The following is a 19,132-nucleotide window of genomic DNA, read 5'->3' on the forward strand; positions in this document are numbered from 1 at the left end:
GCTTTAGAGTTTGAGAAAGTCAAGCATTCCAGCATCTACATCAATTAATCAATAACAAAGATGTTATACTTATCATAAGTACCAAATAATTCCTTTCACAGTTAGCCATAATGAATGAAGAGGAAAAAAAAAATCTCCGTTTATTTTTTCTTTTTCTCTTCTCCTTCAACAGAAGCTACTCAAGAATATCAACTCAGGCAAATCAGACTGACAATACCCTGCATCCTTACTACACTTTTAGATAGTAAGGAGAAACTAAGGCATCTTCTGGACAGTAGACGATACAGTAAGGACAACATTTTGATTACAGACTAATGCTTGAGCGCTCTGCTGGCCACTCTCTCCACCACACCTGAGGTTCACCTCTCTCTAACAGAGTATATTTAACCTTTAAAGGACTTCCCGTCTGCCTCTGCTTCTTTTCCTCACAACAGAATGAGTTCTGTCTTTCTGTTTTGGAAGGTTATTAATTGTTGATTCAATTTCTTTAACAGCTATAGGCCTATTCAGATTGTCTATTTCTTCTCGTGTGAGTTTTGGCAAATTGTGTCTTTCAAGGAATCGGTCCATTTCATCTAGGTTATCCCATTTGTGGGCAAGGACATTGTTCATAGTATTCCCTTATTGTCCTTTTAATGCCCATAAGGTCTGTAGTCATGTCCCCTCTTTCATTCCTGATATGAGTGACTTATGTCCTCTCTCTTTTTTCTTAGTTAGCCTGGCTAGAAGCTTATCAATTTTACTCATCTTTCCAAAGAACTAGCTTTTGGTTTCATTGATTTTTCTCTATTGATTTCCTATTTTCAATCTTACTGATTTCTATTCCAATTCTTACTTTCTTCTACTTTGGCTTTAATTTGCTTTTCTTTTTCTAGTTTCCTGAGGTGGAAGCTTCACTGATTGATTTTGGATCTTTCTTCTTTTCTAACATATGCATTCAATGCTATAAATTTTCCTCTAAGCACTGCTTTCACTGCATCCCACATATTTTGATAAGTTGTGTTGTCATTTTCATTTAGTTCAAAATATTTCTAAATTTCTCTTGAGACTTCTTTTTTGCCCCATGGGTTAGAAGTGTGTTGTTTAATCTCCATATATTTTGAAATTTTCCAGTTCCCTTTAAAATTATAGCATAAAATCAGCCAGCCTATCACAGACTGAGATCAGATGTCAGAACCACAACAACGATCAAAAAAGTCACCTAAAAATTATAGGAAAACAGTGATTATACATATGTGTAATTTAAAAAACAGATTTGTTGTATTTTATTAGCAACACGCCATTTTGCCCATTTGTTCTTTATGTCGGCAGTTAGTTAATGCAAATGCAGTCAGTTTCCTATGAAAAAGGAAATTCTGGCAAGGAATCATAATGCTAGATCCACATCTGTTTGGCACATGTACGATATCACAAAATATTTACGAAAGCTGGCATTAAAACCTAAGGTTTAGTTAAGGCTAACATATAAAGTTACAGCACAGTTGCAGCAACTCTTAACACAGTGACGTTTTATATTCTACTTAAGCCATAAAAGAATTAAAATTATTGAAGGAACCAGCTGAGAGCAGCTGCCCTGAGACCCGCTGACAGGAACAGCAAGTTCTCTGTTCGGTGCCGGATAATTATTCCCTAAAGGAAGCAGAATGAAACGTGAGGAATTCTCGGGGACTGCCTCTTAGAAAAACACCCACTTCTCGGCTATTGTTTTTTTCACTGTGGGGAGTGACAGTCAACTTGGGGCAGAGAAGGAGGTTAGAAGAAAACAGCATCTGTGAGAGATCGTTTAAAGATAACGCTGGAGAAACCTGGCCCACCAAGAGACTCATGGCATTAAAAAAAAATGGATGAGTGCTCTGAAACTAGGAAAGCTTCAGTGCTGAAAGAGCTTAATACACACTCTGGAAATACTCTGGTCTTAACTAAACGGAAAGTTCCTCTTCTGGGTTTCTGAAAGGTGCCCAAATGGTGGTCAGCCTCAGAGCCATCAGGACCAGATGAACTGTGCCATGGTGGGGAGTGTGTGTGCGTGTGCGCGTGTGTGAGTGCCCACGTTGCTCCTGGTAATGAGCATGTGGATGTTTTTCTCTAGTAGCTGAGAGACATAAAAATCTCACAACACACCTCCTGGTGGATTTGAAGTCTCAGGTCATGAGCTTGCCATCTGCTCTAGAGTCTGTCATCCTGTCCCCAGACTTTCTAAGAGCCTGGACACTAGACAGAAATATCCACAGGGAAAGACAGGTATGCTTCTTCAGAAAGAAGAAATCTTGGGCAACAAGGATTTGCTAACAAAAACATGAAAGTGCATCCCTGGTGAGGGGGAGCACTCTCTCTCTGGGGAGGCAGCGTGGCAGGTTGCCAAAGGCTGTCCCGTGTGCTCACTGAGGCACAGAGCTCTGCTTTCTAGTCTCTTCCTGTGGAGCAAATCAAAACTGCCAAATACTTTCCTGCAAAGTTGAGTGGATTCATATCTAGCTGGAACCAGCAAATTACCAAAAGGAAACAGAAGAAAGAGTAAGCAATAAGGTGCTCATTGAGAGATGGAGACTATTAAAAGTAGGGATCTCCTGGTTAATACCATGGATGGTTTTGTAGAATTAGAGATGACATTGGAAAAGAAAAAAGAAAGAATTTGCGATGGGGAAAAAAAGAAAAGCCCCGAAGCCCTTGGTTTGCAGAGCAATGATGTTTTCACCAGTGTAGAGATGCTGGCCTGGCCGTATGGACCAGAAACGTCTCTTTCCATCCCTGCTGGGAGTTTCAGACTGCAGCAGAAGCAAGCAGCAGGGTTGAGGTCAAGGATCACCTTTCAGAGCCTCTGGGGACCGCGATGTGTCGTGTCAGCAACAGCCACAGTTGGCTCTAACAGGTTGCTGATCCTGCACTTCTGATGGAATTGACCAGACAATTCCATGAAAACAGATTTTGTTTGCTTATGTGGATTGACTAGTTGACTTTATGTAGACATGGATTACAAATCATCTGTTTGACTATCAGTACAACTATTTTTCTTATCACTTTCCAAAAAGAAGACAAAATTTAATGGCTGGCATGGAAAGTTGTACTTTCTTTTTTCTTTTTTTTTGCTGAGGAAGATTCACCCTGAGTTTACCTCTGTGCCAATCTTTCTCTATTTTGTATGTGGGTTACTGCCATCACATGGCCACCAATGAGTGGCATAGGTCCGCACCTGGGAACTACGCCTGGGCACTGAACTGAACCACTAGGCCACAGGGCCAGCCCATGGGAAGGCTGTACTTTTGAAAACAGATTATGGAATATTGTCGTTGTATGTAGGAATTTGGAACGTACAGCCTATAATACTAATGGTTCACCACCATTAGTGAGGTTTGAAATCAACTTAGTAGATCGTGACATGCAATTAAAAAAAGAAGCTACAAAGGGGCTGGCCTGGTGACGTAGTGGTCAAGTTCACGCACTCTACTTCGGCGGCCTGGGGTTCCCAGTTTGGATCCCAGGAGCGGACCTACACACCGCTCATCAAGCCATGCTGTGGCAGTGTCCCACATGAAAAATAGAGGAAGATTGGCATGGATGTTAGCTCAGGGCCAGTCTTCCTCACACACACAAAAATAAAATAAAATAATTTGAAAAAGGACAGACAATATCAGAGGTGCATTGCGTGTCAGATATCACTGCATGGAATGTTTCAGATGTGCATACATCTGACATGTAAACATACACAGGTCTGTAAGGTTACATTACATACTGAGGGTCGTGCCCCAAATAGTACGAAAACCACCGGTCTAAATAGCTGAGGAAGGCATAAAATTCATACCAATCACAACGTTCAAATGCAAAGTTCATTTATAGAAACTTGGAAAAATACCAGTAGGTAGGTTTGCATCTCTTGGTTTCACGCCTACATGAAGGTTCAAAATAGAAGGAGCCAATTTCCACTTGAAAAATACCCTTTCTCTCCCTCAGGATGTATGAGACTGCAACTTCCTCATTTCTAGGTTCTAACCTTCACCAGTTGAAGCTTATACACTAGATCTTACTGATACCCATTAATACACTTAATCTTAATACACTCTCATTTTCTGAAAGGGAATAAAAACAAAGATGCTACTCTTCTTAACTCTTGTTTCTCTGACCTTGACTCTTCCTTGCCTGGCATGGAAAAGGGCACGTAGGGAATCTGTGTGGATGCTGACTTTGGAAGAGATGGATGGGCTGCAACTTGGGAAATCCTGCGAGGAAATGGATAGTTTAGAAGCCATTACTTGTTGACAACTTTCTCTTTCCTAGTGTAAATGGAAACAGAGGTATTTCTTCTATAGCAGCTCTGCCAAGAGAGTGGTTATAAGAATCCTCATTTTTTAAAATTTATTTTATTATTTTATTTTTTTGAGGGAGATTAGCCCTGAGCTAACTACTGCCAATCCTCCTCTTTTTGCTGAGGAAGACTGGTCCTGAGCTAACATCCGTGCCCATCTTCCTCTACTTTACACGTGGGACGCCTACCACAGTGTGGCGTGCCATGCGGTGCCATGTCTACACCCGGGATCTGAACCGGCGAACCCAGGGCCACTGAAGCAGAATGTGTGAACTTAACCACTGCACCACTGGGCCAGCCTGTAAAAATCCTGAATTTGAAAATGTTTCTTTGCCCAAGTCAATTAAGTCAGCCCCCACAGGCTGCAGGAAAGCCCATGGGGAATAACCCTGTCTCTTGGTCACAAGTCCAGTTAAAGCTCAGCAAGGAATGGCTTTCCACTTTGAATCTCTGAGTCAACAGGTAATTATGGCAGAGAAATAAAATCACTAGTACCCAAGGACATTTGCATTGGGGGTTTTACTGCTGAACTTTCCGTATTAGTTTAAAAAAAAAAAAAAGGTAAAGAAATAAGTTAATGCCCATCAATTGGAGAATAGCTAAATGATACATGCTATAGCCACATGTTGGAATATTATGCAGCCATGATAAAAAAATTTTTTAGAAGAGTTGTAATCTTGAACTGGGAAGGATTTCCCCAAAGTATCATGAAGAAGAAAAATTGGTATATTAAAAATAAGAATGTATAGGGGCTGGCCCCGTGGCCGAGTGGTTAAGTTCACGCGCTCCGCTGCCGGCGGCCCAGTGTTTCATTGGTTCGAATCCTGGGTGCGGACATGACACTAATCATCGGACCACGCTGAGGCGGCGTCCCACATGCCACAGCTAGAAGGATCCACAGCGAAGAATATGCAACTATGTCCCAGAGGGGCTTTGGGGAGAAAAAGGAAAAAATAAAATCTTTAAAAAAAAAAAAAAATAAGAACATATATTATCAAATTTTTGCATTAATGAAAGGTATATAAACATGTTAGGTATATAAGCATGTAACAAAACAAGAAGATGTTTTAAAATGTGACACCTGTTCCTACAGATGCTATAATGCAGGGGGACTGGCGCACTATGGCCCTAGGCCAGTTTTTGTTCAGCGCCGGAGCTAAGGATAGTTTTTACATATTTCCTTAAACGGTGTAAAAAAAAGACAAAGAAGAATGTGACAGAGACCTCATGTGGCGGGCAAAGCCTACAATATTTACTACTACTTTAGAGAAAAAGTTTGCTGACCCCTGCTCTAAAGACTGTATTGTGTGATGTACGATCCTGAATCTTAACTGAGAGGGCAACAAAAAATTATAGAAGTGAAATAATTTGTTCTGAAATTTTCTATTGACTCTTTTTCCTACCCAGGAGCATCCTTATCTACACAGATGTGACAGTGGCTTTTGATGTCAGAGTCTCAAGGACTCAAGAAACATTACCCAAGTGTTTAGACTCACGTAAATGTCCAACCTGATAATTCTCCTTCAAAACTGTAGCCGGGTCAAGGTTTAGGTGTTGGAGGATGGGGAGGAGAGAGGAGAGGATAGAATGGGCAGATACAGAGCTGGGAATAGAAATGAGAAAATTAACACAAGAGTGTCTCACTTGAAATTGCTGCATGGGAATGGTCAATTATGCTGGCACTGATCAATTCTGATACTTAATCTAGTTGATTGGCTTTTTTTTTTTTTGGTGAGGAAGATTGGCCCTGAGCTAACATCTATTGCCAATCTTCCCTCCCTTTTTTCTTGTCTCCCCAAAGCCCCAGTACATAGTTGCATATCCTAATTTTAAGTCCTTCTAATTCTTCTATGTGGGATGCCACCACAGTGTGGCTTGATGAGTGGTGTATAGGGTTCGAACCAGTGAACCCTGGGCCACTGAAGCAGAGCACCCGAACTGAACCACTATGCCACCGGGCTGGCCCCCTGATTGGCTATTCTTCATCTTTTAGTAATAGATGAATCCTCAAGGACACCTAAACAGTCAAGAATCAGGACAGGCATTCATCAGATGACAAACACCACTGTGGAGTATCCTTCGATTACACGGATTTATTCTACATCTATTAGCTGTCTGAAGGAGGACTGGCAACAACGAACACCAGGCATCTATTAACCAATTCATTCACTCGAGGCAGAGAGAAAAGCAAGCAGGTCTGAAGCAGGAGCATAAATGACAGGTCTGACGGGCAGCAATGAGGCAGTGCGGCTAGAACAGAATAAATGAACAAAAATAAAAAACAGCTAAGAATAAGGAAAGCTAGAGGGGCTTGAGGAGACAGACCCCTTAGGGCCTAAGAGGCCAGCCTACGTACTTCCGATTTTACTGTGTGTGAAACAGGAAGGGCTGGGGGAGCTGGGACAGAGACGTGACCCGCTCTGACCCGTGCTTCAGGAGGGTCTCCTGGCTGCTGGGTCACTGCTGCACGCTTCTCACCTGAACACCCATCTCTCCAGGTTTCTGTCTCCATCATCGAAAGCTTTTCTTCTCTCTCCAACTGGAATATGAGCTCTGGTTTGAAGGGCTGATTCCCTGTAAAAAAAACCAGGGAGAGCAGAAGTTTTAAATTCTGACAAAGTCCAACTTTTCTTTTTCTTTTATGAATCATGCTTTCGGTGTGACATCTAAGAACTCTTTGCCTAACCCAACATCACGAAGATTTTTCCTATGTTTCCTTTTACAAGTTTCTACACTTATATCTCACACTCGATTTCTTATCCATTTTGAGCCCATTTTTTCTGAGGTTTGAGGGAGGCATTCGATGCCTCCTGGAGTCCGGTGTCTCAGCACCATCTGTTGAAGAGTCTTCCTTCTCACTGAGTCGCCCTGGCCCCTGTGACATGTCTGAAATAGTTTCAGAATTGCTTCTCCCCTGTGACAACCATAAACACACCCACCAAAAAGTATTCAGGATTGCACTTCATTCTCCCACCCCCACCGACGGCACCTCAAACTAAGGGTACATCGACACACACTGTGCTCCTGAGCTCCTCCCGGGAGTCCTGTGTTTGCTCTCTTCCATGTGGTTACAGTATTCACTTCGATTATAATTCACTCCTTCGCTGCAGCTTTCTTTGAGTTTTAGATTATCAGCCCTTTGCATTCTTACTGGATTGAATTTTTATGTGTTGAACGAACGTATTCTCAAAAGTCCAAACTAGACTAAAGGTGTCCTGGGACTAGTGTCACTCTCTTGCACATCCTTCCCACACTGTCACCTCCCACCCACTGTGAGAAAGTGACTTCGTGATTTTCTGATTAACCCTTCTAGTCTTTCTTCTTCTAAGGACAAGCAGATACACATATATTGAGTTATTTTCCCCTCTTTCTTACACAAATTGCAGTATACTATTAATGCTCGTTGTCACCTTGCTATCTTTAGGGAAACTTCCTAGAGGTGAACTGCTGGCAAAGGGTAAATGCACCGTTTTGTGAGATACAGGCAAACTCCCCTCCTGAAGGGTTGTATCATTCTGCATTCCTACTTTCAATGCTGGAAAGTGCCTTATTCCCCACAGCTTGGCCCAAAAAAGTAGTGTTCAGTTTTTAAATTTTTGCCAATCTCACGGGTGAGAAATGGTCTTTCAGTATAATTTTAGTTAACATCTTATTTTGAATGAAACTGAACATCTATTCATGTGTATATGTGAATATATTTATATTCACATATAAATATGTACTTATATGTGCATGCATGTATATGAACGTATGTGTGTATCCACATACATGCACACACACACGCCTGCCTCCTAGCTCTGTCCTGAGACAAGAAACAGATATCACAGTGGCAATGACAATACTTAGCATCCAGACCTTGGTGTGAATGCCGCTCCCCAGTAAAAGAAATGGATGATTCCAGAGCTGGGTCCAAGTAAAAGGTGAGCACAGAACATCATGCTTTGCCATAAGTGAGGAAGTGCTCAAAAGAACGCTGGGGGCACGTCACAGGCACAGGAGTCAGTCAAAGGGGCCAGATTCAGGATAACTTTAGCGCCAAAATAATTACAGTAGTAAATTATAAACTATTTTTAAAAAGAATTCACAAGTCCCTACAAACTATCCTGAGAAGGAGTGGATAAGGCAAGAATCATCGTTGGTTGCTACATCTAGCAGAATATCTGTGTGTTCTGAAAGTGTCGCCCTATGACGGCAAGAGGAAAATGGCAGTCATTTCATAGTGGAGAAACTGGACAACACCTTGACTGGGTGATCAAAGTTAACATCACCCATGAGGGACAGACGGTGTGCCACTAGATGTGACATCTCAAAAGGACACACCATTACCTGCTGAAAGGAAGGTTCCAGCGTAACGGATCATCTGAATCTAATTATGAGGAAATACTAGGAATGTTCTATGAAAAATGGGGGAGGGGCTAAGACTACTCTTCAAAAATGTCACTGTCTTAAAAGAGAAAGACACTGTGGAAGAGTTCCCAATTAAAGGAAGTTAAAGAGACATGACAGCTGGACTAGAGGCTAGACTAGACCTTGCCCTGGAGGGAGGAACATACGCTTGAAGGAATCTAATTGGCTCTCTTCACAAAATTAGAGCATAAATGACAGATTGGATGAAAGCGTTATACCTGCGCTGGGGATATGTGAGAGCACGTTCCTATTCCTACAAAATGCACTGTTCAGCAAAGAATTAGCCTGGCCCAAAGAGAGGTCGCTCTGGCCCCCCTGTCCTGGCAGTGATCGCTAAGCCCCTGGAATGTTGGCCTTATAAGAGTCTTTTTGTGCCTGAGGCCCTGGGCCACACCAGACAGCTTAACAATGTGAGTGATGCGGGGGGCAGGTGCTTTGGACCACGTGCTATCGGTTTGATTTTCAGGAGGGCTGGAAACTAAGGTCAGCCACACAGGTGTCCAACCACATCCACATGACTGAGCCCCAGTAAAGCTCTGGACAGGGGCCAGCCCAGTGGCATAGCAGTTAAGTTCACATGCTCTGCTTGAGTGGCCTGGGGTCCATGAGTTTGGATCCCAGGCGCAGACCTACACACCAACATCAAGCCATGCTGTGGTGGCGTCCCACATACAAAATAGAGGAAGCCTGCACAGATGTTAGCTCAGGGCCAATCTTCCTCACCAAAAGAAAAGCTCTGGAAACCAAGGATTGGGTTGTAATACTCCATGTGTACTGTCACACATCTCTGCTGGGAAGAGTGAGAGCTGTTCAGAACTCCACTGGGAGAGTGCAACTGGAAGTCTGCGCTGGAAACTCTCCTGACTCTGCCCCAGGCGCCTCTTCCCTTGGATGATGTTAATCTGTATCCTTTCCATGTAATACACTGTAACCAGGAGGATAACAGCTTTCAGTGAGCTCTGAGACTCCTTCTAGCAAGTTATCAAGCCTGAGGTCCGTCTTGGGGAGCCCCGAACTTGCAAAAAGCGTCAGAGTGAGGATAATCTTAGGGACCCCCGAACTCTGCATATACACTGAGAGACAAAGGGTTGTGGTGTATGTAAATTACCTGCAAATGGTTCGGAAAAAAATACTATGAATATACATACGTGTTCATATATATATATGTGTGTATATATAGACACACACACAAGTATATATGGAGAGAGAAAGAACATGAGCATAAATGATAAAGCAAATGGGGTAAAATGTCACTATAGGTGAATCAAGGTTAAAGCTCCATGGGCGTTCTTGTTCTGTATTTTTATTTTCATAAACTTTCTGTAAGTTTAGAGTCATTTACAAATACATCTTTAAAGCAAAAAATAAAATACCTCCAAAAATCGAGGTAACAACAGTCACAGTTACTGGCACCCTAAAAACAAAGAAGCTGGAGTGACCCACTCAATGGATCTGATGACAAACCAGTGGGGCAGGACCACAATGTGCCCATTTATAGTTCAAGGACAGATTTTCATCTGGACGGAAACATCAGGAGCATCTCGTCTGTGTTGCACAGGGATTATTAGGTCTCTTTGGTGCCCAAGCTCAGAGAATGATTTTGGGAGTCCCAGGGCTTCCGACAACCGAGCACACAGACACCCCGGGAGGCTGACACTGAGCACAGAGGGCGCCTGTCCTCACCCACAGAGAGCAGGTTCCGGAAGTTCTCCAGCATCACGTCCCGGTACAGCTGCCTCTGGGTGGCATCCAGCAGCCCCAGCTCCTCCTCCGTGAAGGCCACAGCCACGTCCTCGAAGGTCACCGGCTCCTGCAACACCAAGCACACGCAGACTCTGGTTATGGAAGAGGGGCGGTCCTGGGACAGCGTAAAGGATGGGACGTTCCTCTGGATTCTAAGGCGCCCGAGTCAGATTCAAGGAACTGCCTTCTGCTTGCCTTCACACTGCTAATTCCACCCACCCACAGGGCAGCAGGAACAGAAATGCTTGTGCCTTCAATGGCTGCCTTCCGTTAGCACGCCCACAGCTAAGTCCCAGAGCTCTGCTGCATCACGGACTGCCAATATTTTTTAATCATTAACAACGTCATTTACCCCAGAAAAGCTTTACTTCCAACAGTGTGGGATGGAGTCTGTGTCCCCTGTTTCACACACACGTCCCACTTGTTTGATTTGTCAAATGTACAGGCTATCGGGCCCCCTTGCTGTTGAAGCACGTGCATCACCGTCCGTGCCCCATCTGGACTGCGGCGTCTGTGGTGGCGTGGTCCGGGCACAGCTCGGAGCCTGGCTGCCCGTGTTCACGTTGGAACGCTCTGCCCCAGGCTGGCTGTGTGACCTTGGACAAGTCCCTCACCCTGTCCTCATGTGCATGCTGATGCCTCTACCATAGGGTACCAGTCAGAAAATGAGTGACTATATGTAAAGTTCTGAGGAACGGTGCCTGCAGCACAGTAAGTACCTGATGAGTGACAGCTGCTATTATGATTATCATCATCATCCTCTCTGTCATCCTACTTCAGGGCTGCACAGTAATTCGAGGAACTGATGATCTAGACTATAGTGAGCTGATCCAGATAATGCACGCTTACTTAGTTTATCTATTACAAACAATGTTGCAAAAAAATCCTTTCACATAGACCTTAGTCCCTGGAACTCTGCTGATTATCTTCTTAAAATAACTTCCAAAGAGTAGAAAAGGAAATGTGGAAGAATAATAACCTTTAAAGTTTTTGAAATCATAATGGCAGGTGTTTCTCCAAAAAAAATTTCCAACTTCTTCTTCCAAGAAAGCATAACCCCCTAAACCTCTATACCTGGCCAACACTGGACATGAATACATTTTTTTTTTCCTGAGGAAGACTGGCCCTGAGCTAACATCCATGCCCATCTTCCTCCACTATATGTGGGATGCCTGCCACAGCATGGCTTGCCAAGTGGTGCCGTGTCCGCACCCGGGATCCGAACTGATGAACCCCGGGCCGCTGAAGCGGAACGTGCAAACTTAACCGCTGCGCCACTCGGCCAGCCCCTGGATATGAAGAGTTTTTTTTAATCTTTGATAATTTCAGAAGTAAATTTTGGAAGCAAAAGCCAGTTATTTAGAAAAACTTTCACAGCTGATTAGTAATGATCACTCTTCATATTGGCTGGTCACCTCTACTTCCTGTTTTATAATAATATTCATTTGGGGGACATTCGGGCCTTTTCTTCCACATATGTGGTAAATATTTTTCATTCCCCTTTGCTGTTTATCTTGTAACTTTTGGCTGCAGGGAAATCTAAATTTTCATATGAAGGCTGTGCAACATTGCACTTGTTCTGGCTGGAGCTCCAAACATCACGCCTCAGGCCCTGGTCTCTGAGCGACAACCCTGGCTTGGAGTGCGGTCTTTCTGCCTCTCTCCCATCCTCCTGATCCAGAAGGCAAAGGCTGTGGAGTCGGCAGGACGCTTGTCTTCTATAGGAACCTCAGTAGGACTTGAACTTACAGGAACCACTCATCTTCATGTGATGATTCTAAGTTCCTTCTGAGCAGCGAGAAAAGTGACAGATAGAAAGCGCCTGCTTGTCTGGGAGCAGGACTAAAATCTTTAAGTACCTGTATTGTTTTGTTTTGTTTTGTTTTTTGCTGAGCAAGACTGGCCCTGAGCTAACATCTGTGCCAATCTTCCTCTCTTTTGTATGTGGGACGCCACCACAGCATGGCTTGACAAGCAGTATGTAGGTCCACACCTGGGATCTGAACCCATGAACCCCGGGCCGCCGAAGCAGTGCATGCGAACTTAACCACTATGCCACCGGGCTGGCCCCATTAATAAAATAAATTAATACATGAAGAGTGAAACACACGAAGGCACACGGATACACACATAGGAAGCTTCAGATACTGGGCAGAAAGAATCGAGCGCTTTTTGTACGACAATGTCTAATGCTATTTTTCTCCAAGTTCAGCTTCACTGTGATCCTGTCAGATAAGACCATCTTTTAGATATTCTTTTTATAAAGGCCCTGAGGCACCACTTAGGAAAAAAAAATCCTCAAGAACTCAAAAGCTTGTAAATGAGGTAGAGTTAAAAAGGGAAGGAGGTATGACTCACTGAAATAACAATAGATGACAAAAATTAAGCACAATAAGATGTTAGCTCAGGCCTAATCTTCCTCAAGCACAAAAGAAAAAAAGAGAGAGGAAGATTGGCAACAGATGTTAGCTCAGGGCCCATCTTCCTCAGTAAAAAAAGAAAAAAAATTGTGCTATACTTTTAAGTGAAAAATAAAACCAAATCAAAATTCTATGTATTATTGCAAGTATAGCTGTGAATACATATTAAAAATAACTCTGGAAAAAACAGGCGATTTGCAAGCAGGGTAATAATGTGCGGGTTTTTTCATGTTTTTGATTTCTATTCTCTTTTACACTACTATTTATAAAATGAAGTGATAATAAATAAAAACTGAAAGGAAATTTTAAAAAGGAAATAAACGAGCATGGCACATAAATGGTATTAAATGTCTGCTGTCACTCTTCACCCTTGTCAAGGAAGAGAAAGCAGGCGTCCACTTACTGAGATGAGAGAACATGTTAAGCGACAGAAACGAAAATCCAGCTCACCTGAACCTTGATCATTTTCTCCTCCTTTTCCTGGGGAAAGGCAGAGACCTGAGGGGGCAGAATAAGAAAGAGCCATGAGAGAAAGGGAGACGGATCTCTGTGAAATTAGAAAAAGGTGTCCCTCCCCACAGGCAGACGTGGCTACACAGCCCTCCGCCGGATTCCAGCTCCACCACGTGTCCCGCAGGACGACGGCCCGCACGCGTGGGAGGGACCGCCTGCACAGCAGGGCCCAGCTCCCTGCTCCCAAGGTGCTCATTCTCATCCCAGGAAACGTAGGGAGGGAGAGGCATGGAGTGTACTGGCTCAAAGCGTACTCTGGGGACAAAATTTGTTTTCAAAACCTGGCATTGCTATATATGTGCTGTACCTCTGCTATAGGTTGGCAGGGCTATATATCTGCTATGTATATTTAACCATAGTTAAGTCCATAAACCTCTCTATGCGTCATTTCTATTATCTGCAACATTAGGATTGTAAGAGTACTGACATTATAAGGTTGTTGTTAGGATTATATATGTGAGTAGCATGGAACTGCTGGAAATACACCAATGTTTCCTATCATCTTGTGGCTGCAGAGAAGCAGGTACTGTTCTATATGACAAAACTGTCCTTGGAAATGCGTCTTGTAAGACATCTGGTGGCAGGGATCATGGCTTCTTACTTAACAATGTGCTGCCCCAGTAATCACTTTTGTTTAGACACTGACACCATTTTAGACTCTGGAAAGTTGAACGGCTGGTGAAGATCCTTCCTGAAGCCGGAGGAGGCGCAAACGGCAGCGCCCTCCTCCCGCCTGGATGCGATGAACGATGCATGAAGCCTGCGATGCTACCGTATTGCTCAGATCTCTGTCAAGTGTTGGCTCAGCGCTTGACCCCTGGGAGGGTCTGGAGACCAGGAGTTTAATTTCTTGGGTCCCTCCTCAAGGTTATTTACTGTTCTCAATAGCCATTTACTGTTATTTACCTTATTTACCATTCTCAAGCAACTTCAGTCATCTGTGGAAGAGAAAGAACTCAAAAAGGGCTATTTGTGGGCTGTGAATAAGGCAGAGCCTTTTAGGACCCCCTTAGAGAGGTCTTCTGCCCTCTTCTTCCCAAATGCCCGTCCCCATGGGCCACTGCTGTGGACTCCACAGACTGCACGCCCAGCTACCAGGAACGAGCATTCACCTAGCTGCATGATTAGCAGTGGAAGAGCTGTTCTCTTTCACTCGCGCATTCACGGATCATCTTCTAAAAAGGAGACAGTTCCCAGATCTCGGTTGCTCACAGCCCAGCATGGGAGACCAACTAGGAAATCCGCAATTATACCACACACACACACAGATGCCAGAGCAGAGTTTAAACAGCGTCCTTTAGGAGAACACGGAAGGGCCCCAAACCCAGACTGGAAGTCAACAGCCAAATGGCGTTCTTTAGAGTAACTGCCTTGTTTAACTGTCACAACAACTCAAGAAGTTGGGATAATTTTGACAGTTGAGAACATTAAAGCATCAAGGTTTTTACATTCTTTGCTCGTGATTATCCATTTAGTCAGCAGAGCAGCCAGGGTGACAAGCCCGGAGTCTGTCCTTAGTTACTAGCACAGGGGCTCTCTATCTGCCAGCTCCCTGCTATCACTGGGAAGGTTAAAAAAACAATCCCAATGCCCAGATCCCAGTCCGAGATCTAGAAATGAGCATCAGTGAGGAAGAGTTTTTATGAAACCCCTCTCGCCCCAGGTGACGACAGTTTGCAGAGGGTTGTGAACCACAGACTATGAGATGAATACAGACGGCCTGTAAGCTGAGCCCACGCAATTAACCACTAGGCCATTCAGCCTCTCAGTGAGTAAAGGAAATGACTGGAGAACACGCAAGCCAGGAGCAGGGCAGGGCCTGGGCCTCAGGCCTTCTGACTCCCAGCTCCCCACCGCTCCCATTACAGGTGCTCCTGGGGCTGTCTCTGGGACGAAAGGGCAGCACTGTGAGTTGTGGTTATCTCTCCATCCTCAGCATGAAGACCGGCTTCCAGTTTGGACCTGCCCGGTCAGCTTCATCGAGCAATAGGGGTCACTCATCATCCAAGGGACTCTGAGAATTTGGAATATAAGGCACTTCATGTTAAATACACATTTAAACGGCGGTCGCCCTATAGAATGTTCTTGTTTCTTCATATGTTTGACAGAGTTAAAGTCTGACTATGCTCCTTTCTTGGTTAAAACAAGTGCATGGCTGCCCAGTGCCTTGGGATGAAGTCCAGATTCTTATCAAGCCACACAGAGAGGAATCATCTGTGTCTGTTTGCTCATTTTTTCTCCAAAGCCCCTCTTCTCTGTGATCTCCAGCGTGTCAATCACTTGATCTCACAGAAAAGTCTGCAGGCTTTCGCATGTGCTGTTCCTTCTGTCTGTCCCCCTTCCCTTCTCACCCAGACCAGGGGCTGGCAAACTGTTTCTCACAAAGGGACAGACAGCAAATATTTTGGGCTTTGCGGGCCACACACAATCGCTGACAAATACTATTCTTTTTTTTTTTCTTTTTACAACCCTTGAAATGTAAAAACTGTTCATAGCTGGGGAGGAAGAAGGGATTAGACCAGCCGTGGGCAGCGGTTTGCCCACCTGCGTCCTAGACCCTCTTAGCTTTTAACACTCAGCTTCTGCGTCCCCCGGTCCAGGGTGCCTTTTAACAGGTTGAGCAGCCTCACGAACTCCTAAACCCACTTTGCTGGTCTAATGAAAACAGAGTGCCTTGGCCAAGAGACCAGGCTGTCGAATGAGGCTGCCAGGTTTCAACCCTGATTCTGCCACTCATGGGCAGAATAAACTTGTGCAAGTTAATCAACCTCCCGATGCCTCTCTTTCTTCAACTGTAAAATGGAGATAAAAGCAGGGTTATTACGAGGGATAAATGAGTGAATACATCAAACATTAGCAAGTCAGTGTGGTTCATAATAAGCACCCAACAAATGTTAGCTATTGTTAGTATCATCCTCATTATTGTCACCATGAGATAAATACAGAAGCTATGCATCAGCCTCAGTCTGCTTCTAAGTATATTTATTTTAGGCCAGTAATTATCAGTGTGTATCACCCTTCAGATATTCTGAAAAAGCTGGTGGCTTATGCATCCAACCAAAATTGCTTAAGATAAAGGATGGGGAATATTTACTTCGTTTATTTCTCCCACATCCATTATTGGAAAATCCAAATACAATCCCACTGAGCTGAAGGACCCTATTTCCTGTGGCCTGTTGGGAAGCTACCCCGACCACAAACAGGGACGGGATAACTCCTCTCTGCCAATCCTTATACTCAGCAACAGGCATCTGAAAACCGACACAGTCCCCACTACACAGAAATCTGCCGCTGAGGGAGAGACGGAGCAGAAACATCGGTGAACTCAAAGACAGGTCAACCGAAAGCATTGAAACTGAAGCTCATGAAAATAATGTGCAGTGTGTTGATTTCCACGGCACGTTCTAGAAGTGACAATGAGGTCAAGTTGGTTAACAGTATTGTCCAGGTCTTTTGTATTCTTACTGATTTTCAGTCTACTTGTTTTGTTGACTATGGAGAAACGAGCACCGAAACCTCCATATGCAATTGTGGATTTCTCTGTTTCTTCTTTCAGTTCTGTCAGGTTTTCTTCATATGGCTTGAAGCTCTACCACTTTGTGAACACATACTTAGGATCACTGTGATGTCTACTTGGTGAACAGACCCTCGGTGTCGTGTCCCTCTTTATCCCTGGTAACAGTCCTTGGTCTGAGGTCTACTTTGTCTGGTATTAATACAGCCACTCTAGTTTTCTTTTGGTTGATGTTTACACGTATACATTTTTTTTTAATCCATTTAACTTTTCTTTTTTTTTTTTTAAAGATTTTATTTTTTTTCTTTTTCTCCCCAAAGCCCCCCGGTACATAGTTGTATATTCTTCGTTGTGGGTCCTTCTAGTTGTGGCATGTGGGACGCTGCCTCAGCGTGGTTTGATGAGCAGTGCCATGTCCGCACCCAGGACTCGACCAAGGAAACACTGGGCCGCCTGCAGCGGAGCGCGCGAACTTAACCACTCGGCCACGGGGCCGGCCCCTATCCTTTTAAATTTTAATCTATCCATTTTTTTGTATCTAAAGTGGGGTTCTTCTAGGCAGCATATACTTGCTTCTTATTTTTTAACCAATCTCACAATCTCTTCTAATTGATGTATTCAGACCATTAGTATTTTATGTAATTTTTGATCTGGTTGGATTTAAGTCTATCATTTTATGTTTTTTCCTGTTTGTCCTCCCTGATTTTGTTTCTCTATTCCCCTTTTCTGCCTTGTTTTGGGTTATTTAAAAAAACTTTTTTTTAGTATTCTATTTATTTTAATGCATCTATTAGCTTCTGGCTCTATCTCCTGTTTTATTTTGTTTTGTTTTTCCTCTACAGATGCGATATATATACAGCTCTAATCTTTCACAATGTACTTAGTGTCACTATTTTACGATTTCCTATAAAAAGCAGAAGGCTTGGGGCTGGCCCCGTGACCGAGTGGTTTAGTTCGCGCGCTCCGCTGCAGGCAGCCCAGTGTTTCACTGGTTTGAATCCTGGGCCCGGACATGGCACTGCTCATCAAACCACACTGAGGCAGCGTCCCACATGCCAGAAGGACCCACAACGAAGAATATACAACTATGTACGGGGGGCTTTGGGGAGAAAAAGGAAAACATAAAATCTTAACAACAACAAAAAAAAAAGCAGAAGGCTTACCATCAAATAGTTCCCTCAACCCTCCTCTCCTCAACTTCCAGCTGTTGTACGTATTACTCTCTATGCGATGCTCTAGCCAGGAAAGTGATCATTTTTACTTCGCACAGTCATGTATATTTTTAAGAGGAGAAAAACCGTATTTTATATCTACTGAAAAACTTACTATTTCTGTTGCTCTTTCTTCATTTCTGAAGTTTCTGCTTTCCATTTGGTATCATTTCTATTCAGCCTAAAGAACTTCCCTTAGCCTCCTTTTTAGCGTATATGTGACATTTTCCCTGCTTCATTCCTGAAGGGAATTTTCACTGGATAGAGAATTTTGAGTTGGCGATTTCTTTCTTTAAGCATCTTAAAGGTGTTGTTCCAACATTTTCTGGACTCCATGGTTTCCCATGAGAAATCTGCAGTTATTTATTTTTTTTGAGGAAGATTAGCCCTGAGCTAACATCTGCTGCCAATCCTCCTCTTTTTGCTGAGGAAGACTGGCCCTGAGCTAACATCCGTGCCCATCTTCCTCTACTTTATATGTGGGACGCCTACCACAGCATGGCTTGCCAAGCAGCGCCATGTCCACACCCAGGATCCAAACCAGCGAACCCCAGGCCGCCCAAACTGGAATGTGCGCACTTAACCGCTGCGCCACCAGGCCGGCCCCAATGCTCCTGTTTATGTGCTGCCTTTGGGTCATTTTGTCCTACAGCAGCAGAGCTGTGTAGCTGCAACAGACAGCATGTGTGCACCTCTCATTTCACTGCACTGGTAGTAAACACCATACAAATCACAGCAACCCAGTTATGACTGAAGAGCACTTCAACTACCACATGTATTGCTGTACCACAACATTTTAATTTTTCATTACCAGTTCATACTCATCATGTCAAAACAAGAGCAAAACAGACTTTAAATGTCGCATTGGAAGTGTGACACACTTCAAAAAGGCACACTGGAAGTGAAATAATTTTGTTATTGAAGTAGATGGCAAAATCTTTTGCTTACTATGTGGTGGCAACACAGCTACCTAAAAGAATATAATATATGTCAACCTTATCAGGCTAAGCACTTACCACAAATA

At 43.7% G+C, this 19,132-nt stretch overlaps 1 protein-coding gene across 3 annotated transcripts in view; it reads right to left on the reverse strand.

The window, feature by feature from the left end:
- Positions 1-19,132, reverse strand: part of ZNF112 (zinc finger protein 112) — a 43,814-nt gene that overhangs the window by 17,340 nt on the left and 7,342 nt on the right. Inside the window, exons 2-4 of one of the 3 annotated variants that reach the window (XM_044758934.2) lie at positions 13,321-13,368; positions 10,395-10,517; positions 6,779-6,874 (exon numbers count right to left, since the gene is read on the reverse strand). In XM_044758934.2, the coding sequence (XP_044614869.2) occupies positions 6,779-6,815 (37 nt within the window). In that variant the 5' untranslated portion in view covers positions 6,816-6,874; positions 10,395-10,517; positions 13,321-13,368. Of the gene's footprint in view, positions 1-6,778; positions 6,875-10,390; positions 10,518-13,320; positions 13,369-19,132 lie in introns of those variants that run through there. The other 2 variants (XM_014831720.3, XM_070498546.1) reach the window with 2 other exon arrangements.

The sequence above is a fragment of the Equus asinus genome, chromosome 26, assembly GCF_041296235.1.
Source record: "Equus asinus isolate D_3611 breed Donkey chromosome 26, EquAss-T2T_v2, whole genome shotgun sequence".
NCBI classification, from domain to species: Eukaryota; Metazoa; Chordata; class Mammalia; order Perissodactyla; family Equidae; genus Equus; species Equus asinus.